At 39.0% G+C, this 26,091-nt stretch overlaps 3 protein-coding genes and 1 long non-coding RNA gene across 4 annotated transcripts; 2 read left to right on the top strand and 2 right to left on the bottom strand.

Annotated features, from left to right (window-relative positions):
• Positions 1–2: 2 nt before the first annotated feature.
• Positions 3–11,903, top strand: LOC111326665 (ufm1-specific protease 2). The gene is made up of 15 exons (XM_022930717.2): positions 3–142; positions 241–445; positions 1,796–1,890; positions 2,243–2,456; positions 5,754–6,013; positions 6,124–6,211; positions 6,734–6,885; positions 7,494–7,614; positions 7,916–8,017; positions 8,997–9,035; positions 9,337–9,413; positions 10,035–10,338; positions 10,633–10,696; positions 11,209–11,269; positions 11,799–11,903. Exons 1-15 carry the CDS (start codon positions 95–97, stop codon positions 11,883–11,885), a joined length of 1,917 nt encoding a protein of 638 aa, XP_022786452.2. The 5' UTR covers positions 3–94; the 3' UTR covers positions 11,886–11,903.
• On the bottom strand, positions 11,881–15,880 carry LOC111326680 (cyclic GMP-AMP synthase-like receptor 1). Its single transcript, XM_022930741.2, has 2 exons — positions 14,130–15,880; positions 11,881–12,616 (listed from the first exon to the last, which is right to left on the bottom strand). The coding sequence occupies exon 1, from the start codon at positions 15,517–15,519 to the stop codon at positions 14,140–14,142; it is 1,380 nt and encodes a 459-aa protein (XP_022786476.2). The 5' UTR covers positions 15,520–15,880; the 3' UTR covers positions 11,881–12,616; positions 14,130–14,139.
• A 1,746-nt stretch (positions 15,881–17,626) lies between these two features.
• Positions 17,627–22,610, bottom strand: LOC111328035 (uncharacterized). The gene is made up of 2 exons (XM_022932386.2): positions 21,430–22,610; positions 17,627–21,004 (listed from the first exon to the last, which is right to left on the bottom strand). The coding sequence occupies exons 1-2, from the start codon at positions 22,544–22,546 to the stop codon at positions 19,035–19,037; spliced, it is 3,087 nt and encodes a 1,028-aa protein (XP_022788121.2). The 5' UTR covers positions 22,547–22,610; the 3' UTR covers positions 17,627–19,034.
• Positions 22,611–22,640: 30 nt separating this feature from the next.
• On the top strand, positions 22,641–24,826 carry LOC148722792 (uncharacterized). The gene is made up of 2 exons (XR_015991431.1): positions 22,641–22,780; positions 24,069–24,826. It is a non-coding gene; the product is annotated as an uncharacterized LOC148722792 (long non-coding RNA).
• The last annotated feature ends 1,265 nt before the right edge of the window (positions 24,827–26,091 follow it).

Here is a 26,091-nt window from a genome sequence, read left to right as displayed (position 1 = left end):
TAACAACGCAACAATTACATGAGCACTTCCATGAGCACTATGATGGTTAGGGTAGAAACCGCAGATATTAGTGCTGCGGGCTCCATAAGAAAACATGGAGGACGAGAACATGCAGGTTTTTATCGATTATTCAATAAAACAGGTAAAAATATCAGCTTTCCTTACTTTTTTCAATAAGTATAGCTGGCATGACATAATTTACTCAATGAGATAAATATCTGGTATATTTTATTTTTCAAGACATTGCTTCAACGAACGAAGAACCTAGAGGAAGGAAAAGACGACAATTTTCTTGGATATGTTTTTGGCGAGGTGTTCCCAAATAAAATTCACATAATTGGTTGTGCAGCTTGTACAGAAAGTCATCCACCCGCTAAGACAGGGTATCCAGCAGTCCCTGACTGGAAAAATGAGAAATCAGAATTATATTCTCTTATCCCCAACGGTTTGTACATAAGTCTTAAATTTATCTTCATGTGATATTCTATTGCCTATAGTTGCACAAAGACAAGAACGTATTTTCCTTTAAATTAATATTTGTAACACAAGTCAACTTTTTTTATTCTAGGGGTCTTAAGGGCAAGAGTTCCATATAACCACGTACATTAATTATGCACAGAGTGTTGCAAAGAAACCTTAATTTTATAGTTAGTCTTTATGAAATGGAATGCATAATTAATGTATGGGGTTATATGGAACTCTTTCTGTCTTATGTAATGCTTAAATATTCTGTTAGTCTTATCCAAGTCATTCATTTTTTCACCTCTTGGGTAATCCATTTATCTGTCTGTCTGTTCATTTGAATGTCTGTCCATCAGTCTGTCGGTCTGTTGGTCTTTCTGTTTAAATTTTTCTCTTATCCCACTTTTTATTCACCTCTTTTCAGTCTTTTCCATTGGTTCATTAACCCATTCTATCATGTCTCCAACTATTCATCCCTGATCCCTTCTATTCATCCAGCCAGCCAACCAGTCATTTATCACGTCGTCTATTGTTTGACAGTCTGTCTCTCTGTTCTTGGTGAAGCTCCACTGTCTGTTAGTAATAAGGAAATGTCTCAATAAAATTAATATAAATTGTACTTTCTACACAAAACTCAAAGCTTGAGGTACCAAAAATTGTCTTCTCAAGAATTAGCGCCAGACTATAAAATGAGATACCATCCTCTTTTTGGGAGTTACTGAAAAAAATAAAAATTTGAAATAAAAATGAATGGAACTAGCATAATTCCTCTCTTGACATGCATAAGATCTTTCCTGAATAAAATCTCCCACAAGTATTTATAATATATATGCAAGTCCTTTCAATTCTTTCTTGAATCCTTCCACCAAGCAGTGCTCCCTCCTCTTATTTTATTGTTTATAGTAATAATCTTCTTTGTTATTATGTAATTATTGAGTATATATATCTTATTAAATGTTTTGAGTATTTTTATGAGTTGTGCCATATTTTGATGAGCCTATAGGGTGAGTTAAAGTAATACAATGAGTAACACAACAAAATGTTTAATAAGAGATTTATTATCCTACATACATGCCAAATTGTTATTTCAGTGCAAGCAAATTTCTAACTGGTTTTCTGGGGTACAAATACTTTGTACTCAATTTGCGCATTATTTGTATTCTACCAAGCACAGTTGATTAATAATATTATATAGCTATTTAGGATTATTTTACTATTAATACCTTTTTAGATTTGCATTGACTGATAGTATGTAACTTTTATTTTAACAAGGAAAAATAAAGATCGATGTTATCATTGTATTATTAATTTTCCTGATTCTTTTCTCTTTTAGGGATACGTCTGGTTGGAATTCATTATTCTTGTGTTAAACCTACAAATCTTGAACCCTGTGAGCTTAAAAAAATATTTAATGGAACATTTTTAAAGGTGAGATTGTAAATCTCTAAGCATATTTTCTAGAACTCAATTTAGAAATGTAAACATGTAAGGATGACTGGGATCTAAGTTCTCCTTACGTTGTTACCCTGAATTAAACATTAAGTTAATGAGAATAAAGGAAATAATCAACAACTAAAGAAGCTCTTTATTATTAAACAAATTCTCTTTGTCAGTACCCTAGGAAATGCATAGAGAACAGTATAGAGGATATGCAAACTGATGCTTGTTTAAAGGGTCAGTTTATTTGTAAGGGACTTAATATGTTGGTCATTTGCCAGAGTAAAAGGTATAATATTATAGTATCTTACATATTTACATGTAGACTTTTCTTATTTCACAGGATGCTTCAGTAACCAACAATTCTCTAGTGGTTTTACAGCATGTTAATACCAGTGATGGTGAAAGAAAAACGTGTTTTATCTACAACAAGGATCTTGAATCAGTATCTGAGTGTGAGTGGCAAGAAGCAAGTATCCAGGGAGAATTTCTAGAAAAGAGGATTTGCTTTCGAGTTCAAGCAAGCATACCTCTATCTGTCTCCAAGGATCAAAATGGTATGTTCTCAAGATGGCTAAACGTCCCTTGTTAATGCAAAGCATTTGTGACTTCACAATTGTTTTAATAACTCAATAGGGGACAGTAAAAATGTTGCCATTTAAGGTGTGAAACAATCTCCAGTTGGCACTGGACAAAACTGTTTTTGACAGGACTAATAGCCATTAAGTCAGAACTCAGTAAATCCCTCCCCACTCCTATATTTACCATGATGGTGCTTTTGTTATACAAGTAGTTTCAAACTCAATGCAGGAAAAGTGTTTAAAATCTGAGCTCTGTTCAGAATTGAATTCTTCTTCCCATTATTATTTCCTCATGCTTCTCTGCCTTACAGTCTTTTAGAGTACCAAACTTTTATTCCACAAAAGCTAAACTTACTTGGCGATACACTAAACATTCTATATATAAATCTTGAGCATTCCACATTCCAGTATTGTAACAATTATTTTGTAAACAACTCATCCTCGGAGACCCAGGGGCTGAGTCAATTTCAAGTCAGGGCATGAAGAGCTCCTGGGGACATTGTCTTACAAGACTAGTTCCAAACGGTCACAGTCGTTCTGCCATCTGATTGGTGCCAGAAAATCTTTGTGTTTTTCTGCCCTATCAGAGTAAAGTGTAGTTTAGAAACCTTTCGTGTGCTTTAACACGGACATATATCCTGATAGCTCAGTTGCTCGCCATGTCTGTTTGGACCGTGCGACGGAGATTTGCTTGAGGTGAAAAGTTTCAGTCTCCGCAGACAATGTAAGAGAAATCGATCAGATTGTCCGCGAAAATTTTACCAGAAATTATACTGAATAGTTTTACAGGTATCACTAGCGAACGTGTTTTCAAGTTTGCGAGGTTTGTATACAACACGATGGTTGCAGTCATTGATATGTCGCTTTAAACGTTAAACGAGATTTAAGCTTAAATCTCTCTAGATTTTTTGCATAATGTGCTATGACTGAAACTTTGCCAATCCCGTGAAGTTATTTCATCGCACGGGCCATGCAGGTATGTTGAGCAACTGGTACTTGCGTATCTTTCTGTGCGTGCCAAAATCTAATCTAATCTTCGCTTGAAAAAAAAGGAAAGCTAAGCGTGGAAACTTTTGTTTATTAGATGTGGGTAGATGACCCTGTACTACTAAGCTGACATTTGCAATAAAGCAAACCTGCCCTTTGCATCCAATATTTCTTGGTCTTTGGTTTTGTATTTCCCATGGAAGGCAGCATCGGATCGATTCCCAATGATGAAAGGTATTTAACTTGGTCTTCAACAATCGACAGAAGAGGTGAAATGACAATGACCAAGGGACTAGAAGAGAAACCGTGGCCTTCCCAGCTCAAGAATTTCAATACTCTAGGCAGCAGTTGAAAGATTAAACTCTTTCCAAACCACTTCGGTAACTGCCCGAAAACATCTCTCCTCACGATGTTCTCGTTAATAAGTTTTTGTTCAGATTTTAATTAGCTAACCAGAAACACAGCTAAGCTTTCTCTTAGCGCTTGCTGGAGGTCGTCCACAAACTTAACGTTCTCTGCAACCTTGGCCCTATTGTGAACGACTTTACTACAAAGCAAAGATTAGATTTTGGTGCGCACAGAAAGCAGAAAGCTACGTAGGCGAAAGCGCCAGTTGCTCGACCAACCTGCGTGGCCCATGCGACGAAATAACTTCACGGGATTGGCAAAGTTTCAGTCACAGCAAATTACGCAAAAAATCTAGAAAGATTTAAGCTTAAGGCTAGGTTTACACTAGAGGAGAGTTTTCCGGATTTGTAAATGTTTCCGGATTCATCAATTTTGGAGTATTCGGATTCGTAGGCGTTTACACTGAAAGGATGTTCGGATTCCTGACCTTTTACACACGACGACAACTCCGGTTTTTTTTTCTGATTTTCTCTCAAGTAGGGACCTAAGATCTTCACAAAGTTCCATAAGGGTAGGGTGGGACATTCTAAAATTTTCTCTCCACTCACTAGCTACCGTGACATTTCCCATCATATTGTCCCACCAGGCACTTGTTTGACCTGGCCTAACCCAAAACCATCTCGGTCTTCGATCCTGCCATCTACGTCGTCGGCGATTAAGTGTGGCTGACGTTAAACTTCCTTGCAATAATAATTTGCGTTTCCTCAGAAATACTGTGGTACACATGATAAAATGTATCGCCTGAACCTGCAACAAGATTAGGCAACCGGAGACCGCCAGCAATGTTAGCACCAGATCCTCCATTTTGGTTTCACAGCAAACTCAAAAGATTGCAGGCGGAAATAATATCCGGATTCGAGAAAAAAAGCGGTTACACGACAAAACTTTCCGGATTCAAAAGTTATCGGATTCAAAGTTCCCACTTTAAATTCCGGATTCAAAATCTCCGGAGACACGAGCAAACCGGGGAGTTTTTATTTCGGATTCGTCCACTTTCGTGTAAACAGCAACATCAATCCAGTACTAAAACGTTTCGGATTCATCATGAATCCGGAACAATTTCCTCTAGTGTAAACCTTGCCTAAATGTCGTTTAACGTTTAAAGGGACATATCAATGACTTCAACCATCGTGTTGTATACAAACCTCACAAACTTTAAAACACGTTCTCTTGTGATACCTGCAAAAGTATTCAGTATAATTTCCGGTAAAATTTTCGCGGACAATCTGATCGATCTCTCTTACATTGTGTGCTGAGACTGAAACTTTTCACCTCAAGCAAATCTCCGTCGCACGGTCCAAACAATCATAGCGAGCAACTGAGCTACTTGCATATATGTCTGTGTTAAAACACACGAAGGGTTTCTAAAGTACACTTCACTCTGATAGGGCAGAAAAACACAAAGATTTTCTGGCACCAATCAGATGGCAGAACGACTGCGACCGTTTGCAACTAGTCTTGTAAGACAATGTCCCCAGGGGCTCTTCATGCCCTAACTTGAAATCGACTCAGCCCCTGGGTCTTCGAGGATGTAAACAACTGGAAGAAATATAAAAAGGAATTTACAGGTAATCAAACAAAACCCACATTTGACTGGGCTTTATCTGTTGATGGGCCCATCATTTCAAGCTCTGTCATTACTTACCATGATTGTTCCCATCATAGTGAACAGAACTCTAAATCAAGCAAACTCGATTAAATTAAATTTAACATAGAACTTCTGAAATAGAGAATGGAGTACATGCAAACTTAAAATGTCCTGATATATGAACAACTGAACAGTTGAAAAATCCTAACCCTACGCAAGATAAAAACAGAAACAAAGTTATCAGGATATTTGAAAGATATGTGACAATCTAGTTCTTTTTTTTCCAACAGATACATCAGAAATTACAAACAATATTGAAAAGACTTGCAAAGAGTTAGATTCCACGTCAACTGCCTTCCACATAAAAGACTGTAAACTGTTGCTTAAAAATGTGGATCATGGAAGCGATGAATCAGAAAGCTGTGAATCACTTCTGGCAAGGATTGAATTAGGACAAGAAAAACTGCAAAGCATGCATGGATCAGGCAAGAGTAAAGGAAAACAGAAAAGTGCCAAGTCGGTTTCCTCTTCTGGTTCACCGAAACTTAAGGTTTGAGGCTTTGCTTTTGCTTTAATATACAGGCCAGGCCAGTCTAGAAATAGATGTTGTCATGTGGCACTGGTCTTCTATTCACAATGGTATCCTTCTCTCTATCCTAGGATGTATTGGATGTACGATACTTATATCAGCTGACAGACAATAACAAGGATGAGGAAGCATTTGTACCAGTTATCCAATACAGGAAAGGTGACACCTCATGCTCTGTTCTGAACTTCAGCTAAATGTTCCCCTACAGCCCTTTTCACTCACTCAACAAGTATATAGTAATTGACTCATTCATGACATTAACATTACAAACGAACCAGACAGAACAGCCTAACTTTACGGACAGATCAAAACAGACCAATCATAACCGACTTATGCCACTTGTGAGTCTTACAGCCAATAACACCATGGCAAAACTGACCAATCATTTTACACGAACTGGACTAAGAACATTCTACTGACAACAACTATTCACTTGACTCTGATGATGACTTCCGCACAGGCTGTCAAAACATCAGTCACCACCATTGACAACAGTCCTTCTCAGGACTACACTCACCCACACAATCACACTACACTTTCACAAATACATAGTAATCAAGCCCCCATATTTAAGGGATTTAATCTGGCAAATGATTATCATTATGTCACTGTCTAGTATTCAAAATTATAACCTAGGCTGTGAGAAAAGTTTCCCCAGCTGTTTTACTTTATTATTTGTAGAGGCAAAGTCTAAAACAATTTGCAACTTGGCACTTGATGTGGTGTTAAATTTATCAAGAGACACTCCATTGAAGAGTCTGCCGAAGTTATTTATTTCTGCCCTGTGCAGTCAGCTTAGAAAGATGGCCTCAGTTATGGCACAGTTTTCCAAGGTATGGTTACTGAAACTTTCTACCAATTGGAATTACCTCAGTCATGTATTTCTGCATTAAATCTCAATTTTTTTGGAACAAAAGATTTTCCTTTGTCATTCACTTGTGATAAATGTTTTCCATCTTCCTTTAACCCTTTCAGGAGTGACCAAAATGTAATTTCTCCTTACAATATTAGTACAATTTTAAGCAGGAAGGTGATGAGAATATGGGAAAATGTCAACCAGGGGATATTAATAATAATAATAATAATATAATAATAATAACTTTTATTTATATAGCACTTATATCCTTAGCTCATGGTGCTTTACAACACTGTGCAGGGGACTTTACCAGACTGCTAAGCAGTATGATTCAAAAACAAATTCTCAGAACTGAATTCTATGAATTGTATGATTCAAAAACAAATTCTCAGAACTGAAATTATCAGAGATGTGTGGGAGATAGTATCATGAGAGAATTTCTATGTAGATCTTTGAAGTAAAAGCATTGAAGCTGGAGTTGTAATTACAAAAACTGTCAAATCCTGTGATAAGGTAACAGAGAGTAACTGAAGAATGGTAAGTTGAGACAAAGTTTGCAATCATTCCTGATCTTTCTTATTCCAGGGAAGCTCGTTAGCTCTCGTTAAGGCACACCACTTCAAGCTTCCTGGGTTTTGTCATTTGGTGACCGCTGTTTATCCCAGCATTAAAGGAGATGGTGAACCAATAGAAGATGATAAACTTGGTCAGTACATTTATTTATTTGGTAGTTATAGATGAGTCAAGGTCACTATGACTTAAAACTAGTCTAATTCATGTTTTTCATTAAAAAAGTAAAAGTTAAATCAACCTAGTTTGAAATTATTTTAACAACGCGGCACTTTCAAAATCAGCAACACCAAGTACCAAAATGGGCATTCATTGAAGAAATCCACATCATGATCACATTGTTCAAATCTTTTAACCTTTTAGAATTTTCATTATAAGGTAGTTGAAAGGTTATACTTTTTTTGTTGTTGTAATATGACATTTTTATTTTCTGGCAGCATCATACAGGTTGAAACTTCACAAAAGACTTCTTCTACCAGAAAACAGACCTCTTATGAGACCCTCCAATAGATACCAGTTTGAGAACGACGGGCAGCAAGGTTTGCAGGTTTCTCATTACTACCAGAAGTGGTTGCATGAATGAGTTATTTATTAGTAGATAGAATGATTGGACTTCCAAAGTTTTTTTACATGAATTTTTTTTGGTTTCTTTCTTATAAGTAAGAAGTGGATAACACAACTTAGTATCTGCTGAAAGGAACAGTTATGGAGACCAATTCCTTGAAGATTTTTACTCTACGTGATTACTTTGTAGTGGATGTTTTTAGTATTGAAAACCTTAGAAAATGCTTCTAAAGCAAATAATGGAAACTTGAAAAAAATGTCGCAGAGTGGTGGGGGAGGGGAGGCCTGGGAAAGTCAACCTGAGAATAAACAGCCTCAGAATTAGGGAAGGGGCATGCTTCTATTTCTCATGTGCTTTGTAAACCAGGGATCAACGAACGCTTTTCATTCCACTAATTTATTCTTGTTTTTCTTGTTGCCATGTTCCCACCAATAACGTAGCTCCATTTTCTGCCTTTAAAAGCACACAACCCACAGTTCCTCTGTTCACTCCGACAAAGGGCTAACGCTCGAAACGTCAGCTTTTGTAATTGTTACGGTGGCCAATTTACCATTTCAACTTTGTTGATATATCCAAATTATTTCGTTACCCCCACCAACGCAGCCCCAAACAGTTTCTTTCGAAACTATCAGCCTTTTTTCTTTGTAAACCAGGTTAGGCTCTCATATTTAAGGGCCTTTTGGGGTTGAAGAAATATTCAACCAATTAATATCTAAAAATGCTGTTTCAGTACTGTTAGTAACAATTAAAGTTAGCGTGTGTAGCAGAAGTTTAGATGGGGGACACAAGTCATTAGTAACCTTCAGTAGAGGAATCGGTGGGGGGGGGGAGGGGGGCAACAAAAGGGTTCTCAGATGTGTATTCAGAACTCTCAACACTTGGTATCTTAAAGGGTTTGTTATCCAGAATGGCATTTTTGTGCATTGTACACAATCCTTTTCAATCTGTTACAGGTATCTACTTAACAAATCCTCACACTGGATTGGTAGGAGGTATGCTCAGTTAGATTGATTACTTTTTATTGACCCTTTTGCTCTCAAGATCTCATTTGTAAATTACTTTTAATACTGTCTGCCATTCAGACAATTTTTATGATTTTAACTTGGAGAATTTCATATGGATCAACTTCTGCTCCCCAAATTTGTATTTTTCTTTATTCTCATCACTTGTCTGCTTGATATTGTATTGATAAGGTAAGGAGAAATTATATCCCAGTCACACAGTGGAGTTTAAACTGTTTCATCAGAGTACATTGATTGAAAAAGTCTTTTATCACTTTCTTTTGATTTTCAGGGGTTTGTGGCACAGTAGCAGTTGTTGATGGAACATATTCCTACCACCATTACATGCAGGATAACTTCAATGATGATGTATGTATCTAAATCAGGACTTCCAGATGAGAGTTTTTCAGGGAGGGGGGAGGGGGGAGGGGGCTTGGTTGATGGCTGGTAGGTTGCTCCTCTGAAAAATTTTAGAGGCACAGAGTTGTATGATGAAACTTGTTCAGTCTCATGTGGCTCCAATATAACAAGACTGCAAACATGAGCCACAAACTTTGGGATATGAAAACACCTGAATGTAATGGAAATTCTCGCAAACCCTTACATTCGTATGCATGTTCTTCATACTGTTCTCTCTACATTTTTTATAATACAAACAAGGAGAATTTGCTTAACAAGCTTAAGTTTCTTTAGTTAGCAAACTTTTCCTTTATTCAGACGACCTTTCTGTTTGTTAATCACTAATAGTTATACTGTGAAGGGAAATGTTTGAATTCAGGGATCACTGCCTTTCACAGGACACAGACTTTCGTTGCACCTGACAAATACCCCTGACCATTAACCTTTGAATTTGTTTCCTTCATTTAAGGGACACCTCTTTTCGGGCAACACTCTTTGTAGTGCCAGTGGTGTCCCTTCAGCAGAAGTTCCTCTTATGAATAATAGTATTTTTATTATTAGTGACTGATACAATATTCTTGTTCTGTTCAGGGGTGGGGTTGTGCATATCGATCACTTCAGACCATCGCTTCCTGGTTTGCTCACCAAGGCTACACATCCAAGCCAGTCCCGAGCCATCATGAAATTCAACAAGCACTTGTTGATCTCCAAGACAAAGGCAAAGAGTTTGTGGGTTCTCGGCAGTGGATAGGCTCCTTTGAAGTCAGCATGTGTCTGGAACATCTTTTGGGAGTCACATCGAAGATCATGTTTGTCAGCACTGGAGCAGAAATGCGCACCAAAGGACGAGACCTGTTGCATCATTTTCAGACTCAAGGAACTCCTATTATGATTGGTATGTTGTTGTAACCCTTTTGCTGTCAGATGTCATCAGTAACTCTCCTTACTATCTGTCATACAGTTCCTATGATATTACTTTGGAGAATTTGGTACTGAATCAACTAATAATCCCCTTACTGACATTTTTGTTTGTTCTCATCACTTGTCTACTCAATATTGTTTTGATATTGTAAGGAGAAATTCTGTCTTGGTCACTCATGGGAGTGAAGGGTTAATGGGAGAATTAAGACACTTATTTGAGAATTTCTCCTTGAGAGTTTTTCTTTTTATGTTTTGCTTTGTCAAACAGGAGGTGGAGTTTTAGCGCACACCATTCTAGGAGTTGATTTTAATGATCAAACAGGGGACATAAGGTTAGTGAGATTGTCAACTTAGCAATTTGCCTGTGACCACTCAGAAGTATGCTGTTTGTTTTCTGAAGAAATGAAGGGGTGTGGGGAAAAAGCCTAAAGTGACTTGATACAAAGTCAAATTCTCCTTGTACTTCAGTAGGAGGCACTAAAAGATTTGAGACGAGAATCTATCATTCTATCAGGAGCTACCAAGGGTTAGGTTTAGGGTTACATTTTTATACACCACTCCAATTAGTATATCATAGTGTGTTTCTCTCAAACATACCTGCTAGAGAAACAGAATCAAAAATCTTTGTGTCTTTACAGTCATCTAACCATTACCCCTTGCATTGATTATGGCAATAATTAATCTTCCAAAAATCAAGAGGACACCAAATGTTGTTGACTGGCTTCCCAGTTTTTCCACATGAATTCCTTCCCTATCTTGATGGGGACTGAAGGGGACCATGGGTATTCCTTGTATTTTCCTTTATAAAAGAGTGGATTCTCATATTTCTTTCCATTCTGTACAGGTTTTTAATTCTTGATCCACATTACACTGGTGGAGAAGATCTCAAAGTTATATTAGACAAGGTGAGGTGATGAATGAATCTATTCTATCAGTAAGCTCAATTGGTTAGAGCGCCGGACTGTTGTGTGGGAGGTTGAGGGCTTCAGCCCTGGCTGGACCAACACTCAAGGTCTTAAAATAACTGAGGAGAATTTGCTACCTTTCTCTATAATACCAAGAAATGGATAGACATTCTAGTCTTCTCGGATAAGGACAAATAATCATATGTCCCATCTCCTGCTTCTATTAATTAGTTAATTTGGTCAGACATGGAACACTAAAGAACCCACTCATGAGATTACTGTGATGTGGTCTGGCCTGTTTACTGGGGATTGGGGAGAGGGGGGAGTGTGGCCTTTTCATTGTTAATGTAAGATCCACTGTAATTGGCTGAAGCTGTAGTGGTCTCCCTGCCTGAGATAATTGGGCAAAGCTACATATATTGTTGTACAGGTGGCCTTGGACATGGATTGCTTGAAGTTATGAAAGGGGTGGGTCCATGACCAGGCTGTTGATACCCAGTAATTTAGTTGTTCCTATTATTTGTCACAGGGGTGGTGTGGATGGAAAGGACCTGATTTCTGGAATCAACAGGTCCACTACAACATGTGTATGCCTCAGAGACCAGACATGATTTGATGACACAAAAAGCAGACATTTGTATCTTTCAATAAGTTATGATGAGGAATTTATGTTATTTTTCCATTGGTTATTTTCAAGATAGGAACAATGGTAAAACATTAAAATAATGTACTATTAGAAACCTAGAGTATCCTTATTCTTGAAGTTACATATCGATTCACTCTGAAAAAACAAAAAACAAACAAACAAACAAGTGAAGATGCATGTTGTTAAATTGCGCGTTGATGCAGCAATCAAATCTCTTACTCTTTTATATTTTTTTTTCTAGACTGTTTTCGACGAAAATAACTTCAAATATGCCTCGTGCAAACAGACAAAGACCAAACATTCTTTGTAAACTTCCCTGAAAGCCAGAACTTGATTTAAATCGCGGAAACTTGAAAACGTTGAGCCAAAATATGTGTCTTGTGGCTGTCTTGTGAGGCACACCGTTCTTGATCGCAAATAGATTTTACACTCTACATGACTTGGAAATATGATATTTAGTAAAAGAGTGTGAATTCTTCTAAGCACGAAATTTGTGGCAAATGTCAAGTATTTCTAGATTGTTTTCTGATCCTCTGACGATTTCTTGAATTCGTCAAGTTTGCAGCTCTCGCTGAAGTGCCTTCCATCAAGTTTATCCGGTTCACACATACTGTTTTGACTCTTCACTTGAGGTGGATGAGTGTCATGATTTGGTTTCTCGCCAGCCAGCTGTGATTTCAAGGGTCATTGAAAATGAATTTCTAAAAAAAAGAAATTAATAAACAGTGGTATTTAGTTTGAAAGATGAACTTAATGGACGGAATCCATTCACGCGGTATTTGCACGCGCGTTACTGTACGAGTTAAAGCCAATAACACGTAGTTTGGAAACCTACTTTAAAATGTTTTGACGTTCAAATTGTCGATTTTATTTACCCTGTCGTCAATCACATTGCAAATGTATTGATCTGTAACAAATCATAAAAATTTATGAAAGCTCCTTACATCATTTGTCATTAAATTCCCTTAGTGAAGTTTGTGAAGAGCAATTTACATTCCATGCATTCTGAATTTGACAGCAATGTCATGGTTTTCGATTTAATTAATTCCTGTTCTTTGGTTTGTTTTCTTTGTAAAGTGGATTGACTGGGAAATATTTGCTCATAGGATGCGATGTTATGTCGGGTGAACGGAGCTGCAATATAGAATAATTTCTAATCTTTTTCATACGCAGCACTGGAATGTTCACAAATTTTTGCCAATTTGCATCACTTTCTCTGATTTACTGACAGGCTTGAGTAACTACAGCATGTTAAGGTTAAAATTATTTACTTGGGAAAACCTAGAGTTTCTTCTGGAGCAAAAGTGTTTTAGTGACAATCTAAGCGCCCAGATTATTTATATCACACAGCAACGACGGTTTTGACCTTCAAAAGAGCTCTGGGCTTTTATAATTCTTGAGTTAATTATAGCTCAACAAAGGAACATGTAAATATCAGCGCTTCGTGAGTTTGAAGACTTTTCTGCTAAGACAAAAATACCTAAGCCGATCGCAAACTGCTCGTAAATAACTTGTCAAACATTAAATGAACTATTTCCCATTGCAGATCTGTGTTGTTTTAGACGATAAAGATGTCAAATGTTGGCATTCAAATAGAATTTCGATTTCCGTCTTGAAATTTACTGCAAGGCCAAAACAAGTTCTTTCCTTTTTAACGTCACCGATTCCCGTTATCTGGCGGGACAGCAAAACATCTGTTTTTAATGAATTTTTCCAACCAGAGATAAATTTATCATTATAAAAGTCCTATGATATTTTGAGAGCATGGTAAAAACGGAGAAAATATATTTTTATTTACATCAAATGATCTAGCGAGATTAAATTCACATTTTTCCGCGCAAATATTTCAATGATTACATTGCACTGGCAAACAAACTCGTCGACCGAAGTCTCATATAGCAGCTAAAACAACACATATTTCAAAGAGTTCTTATTTAACTACGTCAGCCTTTAAACGATTTTAGCAAAAGTATTTAGCGCATTTGCTGAAAACGACAAAAGATTTTTGAAAACTGGATTAGTATTAATATTGACCCGGAGTAAAGATCGTGTGAAAGAAGTTGCGTCGAATAACTTAATAGAAAGTAAACCTCAAAATGAGAACAACAGATCGAAAACAAATTGCCAATGAATTTTAAACATTAGATTTTCAATGATCAAAGCGTCGCTTATATACAGCAAACAGGTGAAATAGGCGGTTGCAACGAGACTTACCTGTCCTGCTTTAGGAGGTTAGTCCCGCAGGTAAAAATAAGCCTAATTCCCACGGCCACATTGTCTGTCTTCGCTCTCGGCCCACAGTCCTAAGAACACCCATTGGGTTTTCCATTATGTCTTCTACAACGTCTAACATGTCCGACAGAGTTTTCCCATCGAGATCGGCGAATAAATTCACTTGCTTAAAATCTGGTGGTTGCATGAAATAATGCGGTAGATTTCCTTCTTTCAGGGCTTTTTTCAGTCGTTCTAACAAACCAAAGAAACGGCGCGACGTCTTTTCCGCGCTCCACTCGTGGAAGTCCGGATAAACGTCAGATTCGTGGAACAGCAATGTCTTGACGTGATACGATGAAAGCTTCTTCAGCTGATCCTCGTTGTCGCGAATTTCGGTCAAGATTCGTAACAACTGTATACGGCATCCCTCGCTGAGAGCTCGTATGCGGTTTTTCTCCGCCACGTGAAATGACAGGCGCCAGATCATCTCGTTTTGAACGTGCGGTTTGCAAACCACGTGCGACGAAGACGGGCAATCTCTGCGAGACGGGTCTGAGCGAGAGTCGGGAATAACAAACGCTGGTAGAATATCGACTGATATGTCTTTATTCACGATCAATCGAATGACAGGTCCTTTCTCGACCGAGATGCTACTCAGATTCTTCGGCAGTTTATCTGCGCGACCCTCCTTGATGTGAAAGTTTAAAATCTTCACAGCTTTCTTGACGTACTTTCGAAGCAGTGAGTTGATCTTCCCAGCCGACAAAAAGCCATTGGTTGTTATGCAGTCCTCCCAGACAGCATAATCTTCGGAGCTCGGCTGCACGCGCATTCCGCCCGTCCGCTCATCGTACGCGGTGTACATGGCTGAACTTCTTCCTGGGGACAATTGAACAAGCATGTCCATCTGGATGGCTTCTTCAGCTTGTAATCCATCGTACGGAATTCCCTGAGAAACGACGCTATTGGCACGGAATCGACTATCCACCATTTGGATTTTACGGAAACATTTGTGCACTGCATTGTAAGCGATTTCTTCACAGATTTCCTTACGCTCCAAGCTTATTCTCACACGATTCTCGTAGAATTCATTTAGCTGAACCGCGATTGGGTCGAGTTGAAATTGAGGTTTTTTTATAGAACTTTTGCGGCGATCGGGTGTCCAGGGAATTTCCGATTTCCACTGGACTGGCGGTGAGGGTAGCTCGTCTGGGTACGAATCTTCTGAGGCCCAGGAGTCGTTGTCTGAAGCAGAGGACACATCGAGACTTTTCGTGGATGAATTCGGACTCAGGAATTTCGCATCTTTTATTCCGTTGCTGTTTTCGTCGAAAATCTGGCCACCTCTATTCTTTCGTTCGCGCGCGTTCGACATTTGCTCGGTGGTCATTCAACGGCGACAAGTACAACTGTTTGTTTTTCGACGCTTTTGCCTCAGTGAGCAAACGTAGCAGTTGTTTGCGAAAAGTTTAGCGTGAGTGAATTTGAACCAGTTCGTGTGGTGTACAAGCTGTTATCAAACCATACACACAAATTTCAGATATTTCCGGTCTGATTACGTTTCTTTTGAACAGCTTAGGTGAATTTCTCTCGAAATTAAAACAGGAATTTTTACCAGCACGTATTTCTAAGGTACCCAATACAAAATGCATTCCTTTGCTCGGCCATCCAGTTAATCTCGGCAAATAAGGTGACGGTAAAAATGCTCTAGTGATTAGCTCCCTTTTCAATGTTGAAAAGCTTTTGACCAATGAATTGAGCGGTTTTGTCACGATTCGTCGCCTTTAAACAAAAGTTTCTATGGCAACAGAGAAGTAATTCTATTCCAGTGCTCTTTAATCATATCCGAAGGCTGTCTATTTCTGTCTGCCACGAGTAAATTAGTGTGACGAGAAGACACGAGCATTTCAGACGTTTCTTGTCAAGTTTTGCCATGGCTTCATCTTTTCAGATGACATAAGTGATAAGCCCATGTGAATAGTTAGAGTAAAGTTGTGTTTTCTTTTTTTACGCGGTACTTGTAACAATTTTCTGCTCACTTCAGACCCTTTGAACTTGTTAACCTTCTCGAAAATCACATTTAAAAATAAACTGCGGTAATAAATTGTAAGAGGCTGCAATCAAAACCACGTCGGGCAATTTCACGTGGGAAATGGTAATTACTCAAACAATTTATAAACCAGAAATAAACAAGATGATAATCAAGTATTTGCAAGGAGAGGTTCGTTGAATCCAGGGCCCAGATAAACGACTGTTCGTAGCTGAGCGATTTTTTATCTCGTCTTTTTACCACTGCAATTGAGTGATACTCTTTGCAGAGTAAAGACCAGAAATGATGTCTTTGTTGATTAAACCACGAAAAATTTGTTAATTTTTATGAGATATGCGAATGGTTACATTTACTTACGTAAACAAAGTCTCAGACGAATTTTTACAGACAGACAGACATCTATATTTATACAGGATAGCCCCTTCAGTGTAGTAAACACTGGTATCAACGGGGGTCCTGTTACCCACCCATCCCACCCCAGGGGAGGACATCCATCACACAGTAATCTCGTGCGTGGGAAATTAACGTCTCCTGCCCCTAACCCTGCAGGAGACGGGACCTCCATTTATTCGTCCCTATCCGAGAAGACTAGAATATCTAACCATTTCTTGATGTTAAAGAAAGGAAGCATATTCTTCTCAGTTAATTTTAAGACCCTGAGTGTTGGTCCGGCCGGTATTGAACTCTCGACCTCCCGCACAGCAGTCCGGCGCTCTCCCAATTGAGCTAACCAGGCGGCGGTCATAAATTACGAGAAGGGAAGGTGCGCAAGGGTCACACTCGAGGGGACAAGCGAGGATCACACGAAAGCATCCCAGTCGCGTTCCCCGGCTTCGTTCATCAGAGGGACGCATGGAATGAGGAAGACAGGACAAAACTATGATCTTCCTCAATGGCTGAATCGGAACTCCCAAAAGAGAGGAAAGTTTGCCAATAACTTTGTCGGTTCGCGCTCGAAAAGTTCGATTACATGAATATTCGACGAGTGGCGTCTGGATTTTTTTCATTTCCTTTTTTTTTTTGTTTACTCCACTTGTTTAAAAACTAAGAAGCGTACCGAATCTCTTTCCTTTTGGTATAAAAGATGCTTCTGAGCGGCTCGGATAATTTAGAGCTAAGAACATCCTAGTTTAGAATGAAATGAGAATACCAGAAGGTAGAAAGTGTTTTTAAAATTCTTACATCACTCGCCCGCTCAGTGATATAAAATTTGTAATTTAAAAAATTGATACCCCCCCCCCCCCCCAAAAGAAACTGGAATTGAAAGCTTGGCTGAGTGCGTCACCTTAGACAGAAATTTTTAATTTCCTTACTGACAGATTCCAATTCCTGCTTTTACCGAAAATTTAAAACTCAACTGCGTGAGAAAGCGCGTCGAAAGCGAGACAGTGACCGAAGCGCTTATTCGAAATGGTTAAAATAATTTGAGGCCAAGTATTAACAGCAGTTTAAAAGTTCATTTGAGTCTTTATTTGACGCCATCAAATACCTGTGCCGTCTATCCCAGGGAAGAAAATTTGAAAAGTTCAAGGCTGTAAATCCAACACTAGAATGTATTCACAGTGAGGCTCACTATCATTTTAGGAAATTATTCAAAGGAAATGAATTTTATTATTTTCTTTCATCCCTCTCCCCCTATCCAATGTTGCCAATGTTTCTATGCCATCTTACTGAACAATATTGAGAGGGTCAGGGGAGGCCAGAAGGTGTCCCAACAAATGTGTCTGGGAGTGAAAATAACTATCATCAAGTCGTGGTGGAGTTCTACCGTTTTACGAGTAAAGTCCGGGTCAAGAGTCAAGTTTTTCTTTTATGCGTGAAAATGATGCACTAATGTCTACAGAACACCTAATTTGAGACTTGAAACTTTCCATTTTCTTACAGCCGTTTGCTAGGGCTGATCCAGCATCGGTTCACAGCTGCGGTCAAAAAAGTAAACATTCGTAGGCATCTACGAGTTGTTCTCGTAGATTACCTCTTTTAATTACTCACACCTGAGGTAGAAGTCTTATTTCAGTGACTGTGTAAATGGACTCGAAGCGTAAAAAAGAATCTCGGCATTTCTCGCTCACGACCGCCATTTTGTTGCATCTACTGGGATCCCATTGAAAAACAACGCTACAAGCCCCGAATAAAATTGAGGAGAACAGATATTTACCTGTAAAATTTTTGTGTCACCGAAATGATCTTGTCCTACTTTTCTTGTTTGTTACAGGTTTCACTTTTCAAGATATTCGAAGCATCACAAAGTTATGGCCGGATACATCGTTACGTAATTTGTGGAATACATAACGCATGATATATTCTTTGCCATGTGTATGAAAAGGACGTTGTAAAACAATACGGTCCATTTCTTTCGTTGTTATCAGTTATGGCTTTCACTAGGGTTCTACTGAACATCAGTAACACCTTTTGAAACGTTTTGAAAACTTCGCGATAATTTTGTAGCACCGTAACAACGCTAAAGTAGCGATTTATAGTGCTTGTTTGTTTTGCTTAGCTTTCTCCTTTTTAAGGCTACAATAATAGTGTATTGCCTATCGATGATTTTATAAAAAAAAGAAAAAAATTGAATTGACTCGAACTTGACTCGTGACTCGAACGTGACTCAAACTTGACTCGTGAAACGGTATAACTCAATCGTAGTATACTAAATTCGAGATCATCGGTGAAGGCCTGAAAACATTGAAAACATTTCCGTTGAAAACATTTTGGATGGGTCCACTGACCTAAATACAGCTTGGATAATCGAGTCAGGTAATGTTACCCAAGAACCCCGAAGAACCAATTGGTGAGAGCGCGCAAATAAACTCTCGGTTTCCTTTCACTCCAGACCGTTGAGGAGTTATTATTTATCAAAACTTGCTTAGAAAACGCAAGAGTTCTGGTGCCTCTTGAAATAAATGAATGAAACGTGAAACGTCTCTTGAAAGCTGCTCCTCTTTTGAAAGGGAGTCAATAACTTTGGTCATGTGGTTTTCAATTAAAAAAATTTCTGACTCTATCGGTGTCCTTAATTGCCTAATTTCATCGTCAAAAAAAAATAATAACCTCACAAGAACCACAATGAAGGGAAAATGGTGTAAGAATGTAAAATTAACTGAAGTGTCATCCAGCAGGTCTCCAAGGCATAAAATCCCACTTTTTGTATTAAACCCTGAACTACTAGCGAGGTAGTCATAATATGATTTCATTCCGGTGTCTTGTCGTTTGCTGTGTAATTCTGAAAGAACACCATAAACCAATTGTTTGAGAACCTCTTCGTCACAACCATCGCCTAACAAAAACACACATTCAGTAAGTAACGATATTCCTTCGTCCACGAAGCCACAGAGTGCCTGGTGAACTCCTTGGTAACATCTTAACTTCATTGGACAATCAGTGCGGATACAGAGTTCCTGCAGTGTATCTTCCCACGTTTGATCTGGGTTTTGTTCTGAGGAGAACCATCCCCAGTATCCGAAGGCTTTTGCACCTAAAAGTTTGCATTCATCGTCAACGTTTTGTCTTTTCCTTGCTTCCATCAACGCGGAATTGTAGAGGTTACAAAAGTTGCATTTGTCTTCTGTTAGCAAACCGTAAAGAAACAGCTCTGACTTAGACAGTATATCCACCACCTTTGAGTAGAGCTTGTCTTCTGTTGTTCCATTAGTAAGCGATAACATAATGCTCTCCCGCCGATCAAAAAAGTCTTCGAACGCTTCGCTAGAATTGCCTGTTAGGAATTTTTCATTAGCGATACCGAATAGGGAAATGTAATAGTCATAGAACCGGAATTGTGTCGCAGAAAATACAGTATCAATCTCTCTGCGGTGGGTTCTTTGCTCTTCGACAAAAGAGCGGAGAATAGAATGCATTGTAAAGCGACTAAAGCTGTCTGTGGAATCTATTAATGCCTTTCTTTCCAATGAACGAAAAACTCTCTTGGCTTTCATTTCGGTTGGTAAATCTAACACTTCCAAGGCTTCCTTCAATGTAAAGTAACTTGGGAAAACAGCTAAGGAAACGAACGCATCTTTCTCGATGGGTGTGAGTCTTTTAAGTGATTTTTCGATAATGACTTTCAATCGAGCATCATCGGAATAATGTTCATTGTCCAAAACCTCAACGAGAGGTGACACCTCTAGTTCTTTTAGGAATTCACTGACCGAAACATTTTCTTCGGTCATCGTAATACACATTAATCGTATGGCTAGAGGGACTCGTTCGCACACCTTTACTACACCATTGCAGTCACCGTCAGAAACATTCGGTATAAGAAGCCTTACCAGTGCACCTGAAGCAATCTCATCCAGTCCACAAATTTTCTCCTGATGCATAGGAAGCTTCAGGTTCAAAGAGTCAAGGGACTCACGCGAAGTGATAATAAGCTTCAAATGATTGCATTGGGCAACAATCTCGGTGATGAACGTCATAACTCGGTCTTTAATTGTGACATCTCCAGATTCTAACAGATCATCCGCATTGTCTAAGATTAAGACAAATGGATCTTGAAATCGTCGCAAACACCGAAAAAGACAATCAGCGGGTGAAATATGCGGCACCTGATTTGCGTCCGAGAATATGCAGAGCAACCTTGATACCAGGTCATCTTTACTTTCCATTCCACGCAGGGAAGTAAAGTACACTGGAATATGCTTCATCTCTCGTAGGTAATGTGCCACGTTAATGGCTACAGAAGTCTTTCCAAATCCTGGAGATCCCCAGACATCAACAAGTCGAGTGGTCCCATTCGTTAAATGATCCACAATTGCATTGCATTCGGCTTCACGACCAACGAAATGAGGTATTTTATCAGGCACACAGGATTCCGGTAGAAATTGACCTAAAGGACAAATTTTTAAATGCGATATGAGCCTCTTTCAATAATCGTCAGTAAAGGGTATATAAGAGAGCATTAACCGGCAAGATTTTCGTAACTTAGTTACTCCGGTATCTCACGCCTTAAAGGATCACATGGACCTGCGCCGTTTTATTTGAGACCACGATCTTAATAAACGCTTTTCTGAACTCCCTGCGTCACAAATTTATTTAAAAGCCTTCCTCCTTAAGGTCGTCGTAAGGTTTCAGAAACCCTCTGACGGCACGCGAAGGCTGTGTCTAGAATTAGTAAAAAATACTTCTCAGTTCACTGCATTCAGTCATTCAGACGAAAGGATGATCGGCACGGTTACTTGAGTGTAACTTAACCATCGCTCCGCAGTTTTGAAAGTTTGTACTAATCTAGGCAGACTTGATATTCAAGCTTACCTCTAGAACATTCTCCTTGCATTTCTTGTTTCATGTCAACAAACTCAGTCTTCAAAACCTTTACCTCCTTCGAAAGATCTTTTACTTCGGAATTTACGTCTTCTACTCTTGTCTTCATATCTTTTACGTTTGACCCGACATCTTCCACTTGAGTCTTAACATCTTTCATTTCTGCGCGAACATTCCCCACTGGAGCTTCTAGATTTTTGATGTCTGACCAGACTGCTTCTACTCGTGTCTTAACATCGTTAATTTCTGATCCAACATCGCCTACTCGAGTCATCACACCTGTTACTTCGGTCTTCATATCTGATGCATTATTTTCCATTCTTCTCCCGACATCTTGTATTTCCAACTTCAGTTCCTTCATGTCTAACCCAACATCATGTACTCTTGTCTTGACATCAGTTACCTCAGCCCTCACATTTTCTACGTTTGAATCGATTTTATTGAGGTGTTCATCGATCAGCTCAAACTTGATGGCAGCATCTTTTTCTTTCTTCAGTTCGTCTTCTAGCTTTTGAAGTCTTGTAGTAGGAAACTCTTCCTCGCCCATGTTTCCAATCTCATCGAGTTTAGTGGTGCTTTGTCCCAATGCAGTAAAGGCATCTTTTGCCAGCACAATGTAATTATCAAAGGTTGCTTTGTCAATCTTTCTCGTAGTTACCTGATGGCAAAGTGTATTTCGTAACAAACGCAGTTGGTCCAGTGCTAAAGTGTAAGTCTCTGCCGAGTCTCCAATGGGGCTGATAACAGACCAATGAAATGTACCAGGTGGCAATGCACGGGGTTTGACGTAAAGTTTATCCAAAGTGCTCATACCACCAGTCCCGTCTGGCTTCGCAAAGGTTTGCGCAAACAGAGTAGCTTTGAAAAGAGCTGTGCAGTCCCATTCCTTAGAGGATTTGTTCAGCATTGGTACTTTCTTTGCTCCACCTTCTCTTCCCAGGAAATTGTTTAGAACCGTCACGCTATCGTCCCATTTTGGGGCGCCAGGTGGAGAAGCGACTAGAGTGTCCCACATGTAAACGAAGACTTGACGAAGGATAACTGGAAACTCATCCAGTACAACAGAGGAGAACTTGAAAAAGTTTAGTTGTTCAGGATTAAATTCCATGATTGTAGGGCATGCAACGGATGCTTTTAACGAGCGGCGAAGAAACCGTACGGACCGCGGACCTGCAAGGAATAGAAATAGGTGGTGCGTTTGTTGTTCAACTAACTTGTTAAAAAGTTTGAGTCAACAAATGTTTTACTGATATCCAAATGCAAACAATCGCCTACAACTATCTCTTGACGGCTGGCTTGACTAAGAAGTTCTTTGTGCAACGTTTTGAGTCAGATCCTAAAGGTGATTCTTCAAATTGAATTAAATTAAGAGCCGTTTGAACTTAACAAATGGTAAACACCACAGCGTACACTATTGAGTTATGGATGTACGCGGGAGGTTGCTAAGCAAGAAAGAAGCGTAAGAGTCGCTCGAGGCGATAGCCGAGAGCGACTCTAGCTTCTTGAGTGCTTAGCAAACCTCCCAAGTGCATCCATAACTCAATAGTGTACGGTGTGGTGTTTACCATTTGTTTTATAACATAACATTGATACATTGTAGCTAAAGAGTTCCCTTTTATTTAACAAATCTTACGTGACCAGAAAAAACAAGCGCGCGCGGAAAAATAGTCTTTGCATTTGCTCACGTCAGCAGCGTACACCCATGGGCAAAGGGGGGACGCCAAATTGACCAATCAGAGCGCGCGCTTTACTTTGGTTATGTTATAATTCGAATTCCGACTCGCTGGATAACTTACAAGTCGTTTATTGGGCGCTGCAATATTGTTGACATCATTCCTGAGTTGAGCGGAAATCAAAATACGGACAGGAGTAAGGTTAAAAGCGATGAAATGATTACAACAATATTCTTGCTTAGAGTCATTGGCTGAGAAACTTCGACTTCTTCGTTGCTCCACATTCGTGATAAATACCAAACACCTTTCTTAAGTTTGAGACTAGTCTAGCCGAGCTGAGTTTCTTCGTAGCTCAGTTAATAAGGCATCCGACCACGAAGTAGGTTGGACCCAGAGAAATCCGAGGTTGTGGAAAGGAGGCGAGGCTCCCGCCTCGCCCTTTATCCCCTTCCCCACTACACCCACTCTTCACTGTGCTGGAACATCAAGACAAACCATAGGACAGTGTTCGTGTCCAGTAATCCTCATCATTTCCGAAAAAAAGGATTGCATGTCTAGTCTGTTACATCAGGCGTTTAATGCCAATTTAGGTAAATAACATTGTTTGAACAGCACTGAGCTTCTTTAAAATTACAAATTTTCAAATTTGATTGTGTATCTTTATTCACACAAACTGCTTCCGAAAGGGGAAAAGCCTTAGAAAAAGAAATTGATCCATTATACTCTAATCGAAAGGCGTTTAGTCACAAAACTTTTTAAAAGATAAAAGAAAAGAAGAGGGGTGCGGTGCGGTGCCCCCGCCGAAATTCCCACCTCCTTCCCCTCCCCCCTTGCCTTCCATGGAACTCGTCGTAGATAAATACAATTCTCGTTAGGGACCTCAAATTCCCTCCAAGTGTTTAGCATTTTACCTTAGGTTCTTTTTTTTTTCAACGGTATTATTTGCATTTATTTTAGGGAGCCAAGTACCTCTACAAGACTTGCATGACAGTGCCTCAGGTATAACTTTCATTTTAATGATGAGTTTGAACAAAATTGGGAGCAAAAATATTTCATGCTAAACAGAGTGTATTTCCGATGCCACGGTGGGTTACAGCCCTTTTCGGAAGATTTTTTTACACGCTTAGGCGATGCACCAGTAAGGCATTTTAAGTAAGATATCAACATTCTAGCAGCTAACTCTCCCCGGTGGGTTAACTACAACTATCAAACTACAAGCCTCGCTTTGATGAATGGAATCAATTTAATGACGTCACTTCGCATAAATCAAATTGTCACGAAATATTAAGTTATACGGGCGTTAAGTGCAAAATGTACGATGTACACATTTCTCCCAGAGAATCATTAAGTTCTACCTAAAATTTCAGATCACGTTTAAGGCGGAAGTTTGAAATTTGAAGCTATTAACTTCCTATGGGAATGATCACACAATGCGGTCAATAAGTTTGGTTAACTACCCTTTCATAACATTCCCCTCGTGAAAGCTAGCAAACCTTTAAATTGCAGCATATAATATTTCTCAAAGATGTTGCGATTTTCACTCTAATTTCCATTTATTTACTGCAACTACCATTTGGGATGAGGTTATTGATCGAATGTTCCAGAATGGTATAGAATTTCTAGGGAAAGTCCCAACTCATAACCGAAAGCGGAAATAGGTATCTAATACACTAATAAACTAAGTAAATTTCGCAAAAAAAATAAAGGAAAATTTTGTTACGTTGTTTAGTCATAGTCATGGTCGTGAAAAACTTGTGATATTGACCTTATTTCCTCGAATAAGCGCCCGGGCGCAAAAGCTGTGCCAAGATTTTTCAAAGGGGGGGTCTCATTGTGACAAACAAAGGGTAGTCATCAGTTTTCGCCACCTGAATATTGTAGATGATTGTTTAAAGTGCACCTAAACCCAAAAATTTTTTTTCGCTTAACGAAATAAGCGTATTTTTTGGAGTATTTCTGTGCAAACATTTTTTTATTTGCTCAAATCCTCAATTGTCTGTGCCCAGTCAAAATACGGAAAATCGGCCGCCACCTTGCCCCTCGGCCGAGTTTAAAGAGGAATGGCTCTAGCGGATAATGTGACGTCAAATCGAGAACACGAAAGTCTGCATTTCACACATTTTCGCTTGTTTGGGAAGGTTGTAGTCGATTTTGTCCGAAAATATGCCCACTAAGTGTGTCGTAGGAGGATGTAGCAACGTGCGAAATTTGCAAGAGGGTATCACGCTTCATACATTCCTCATACAACACACCTGGTCGGCATATTTCGGACAATATCGACCAAACCTTCTCAAACAAGTGAAAATGTGTGAAAAGCAGACTTTTGTGTTCTCGATTTGACGTCACATTATCCGCTAGAGCCATTCCTCTTTGAACTCGGCCGTGGGGCAAGATGGCGGCCGATTTTCCGTATTTTGACTGGGCACAGAAAATTTAAGATTTAAGCAAATTAAAAAATTTTTGCACAGAAATACTCCAAAAAATAAGCTTATTTCGTTAAGCGAAAAAAAATTTTTGGGTTTAGGTGCACTTAAAAAAAAGACTTACAAAGGAGGGTCACAGACACGCCAAGTACCCCCTCATTCTAGTGCTAAGATTAAAATCCAGTATTGATTTAGAAAAGAGTTTTATTCTCTTTGCTGAAAAACAGATTCCTTTCTTTAAAAATGGTTTGAAAATTCAAAACGTTTCTAACATTGACTTGCAACTCTGCCTTACATAACTGCAAATTTGTAACATTTGTGAAGCAGGTTAACTTCAAGAGAAATAAAATTTCGCGCCCCTTTTCCAGGATTGAATTAACTAAAAAGAAATAAAAATTCGCTGAGCCTTTGCCAGGATTAAATTTACTCCACAAATACAGCTCCAGACAACACTTGACTTATTTTAGTGTAGCAAGACGGACAATAAACTAGACTGATTGAGAGATAGCTGTATTCAAAACTAAAAAGAGTGGCTTGCCTTCCATAGACGGCGGCCT

This window comes from Stylophora pistillata, chromosome 9, assembly GCF_964205215.1.
Source record: "Stylophora pistillata chromosome 9, jaStyPist1.2, whole genome shotgun sequence".
Classification (NCBI taxonomy): domain Eukaryota; kingdom Metazoa; phylum Cnidaria; class Anthozoa; order Scleractinia; family Pocilloporidae; genus Stylophora; species Stylophora pistillata.
The sequence above is the reverse complement of the archived record's forward strand: the minus strand, read 5'-3'. Positions and strand labels throughout refer to the sequence as shown.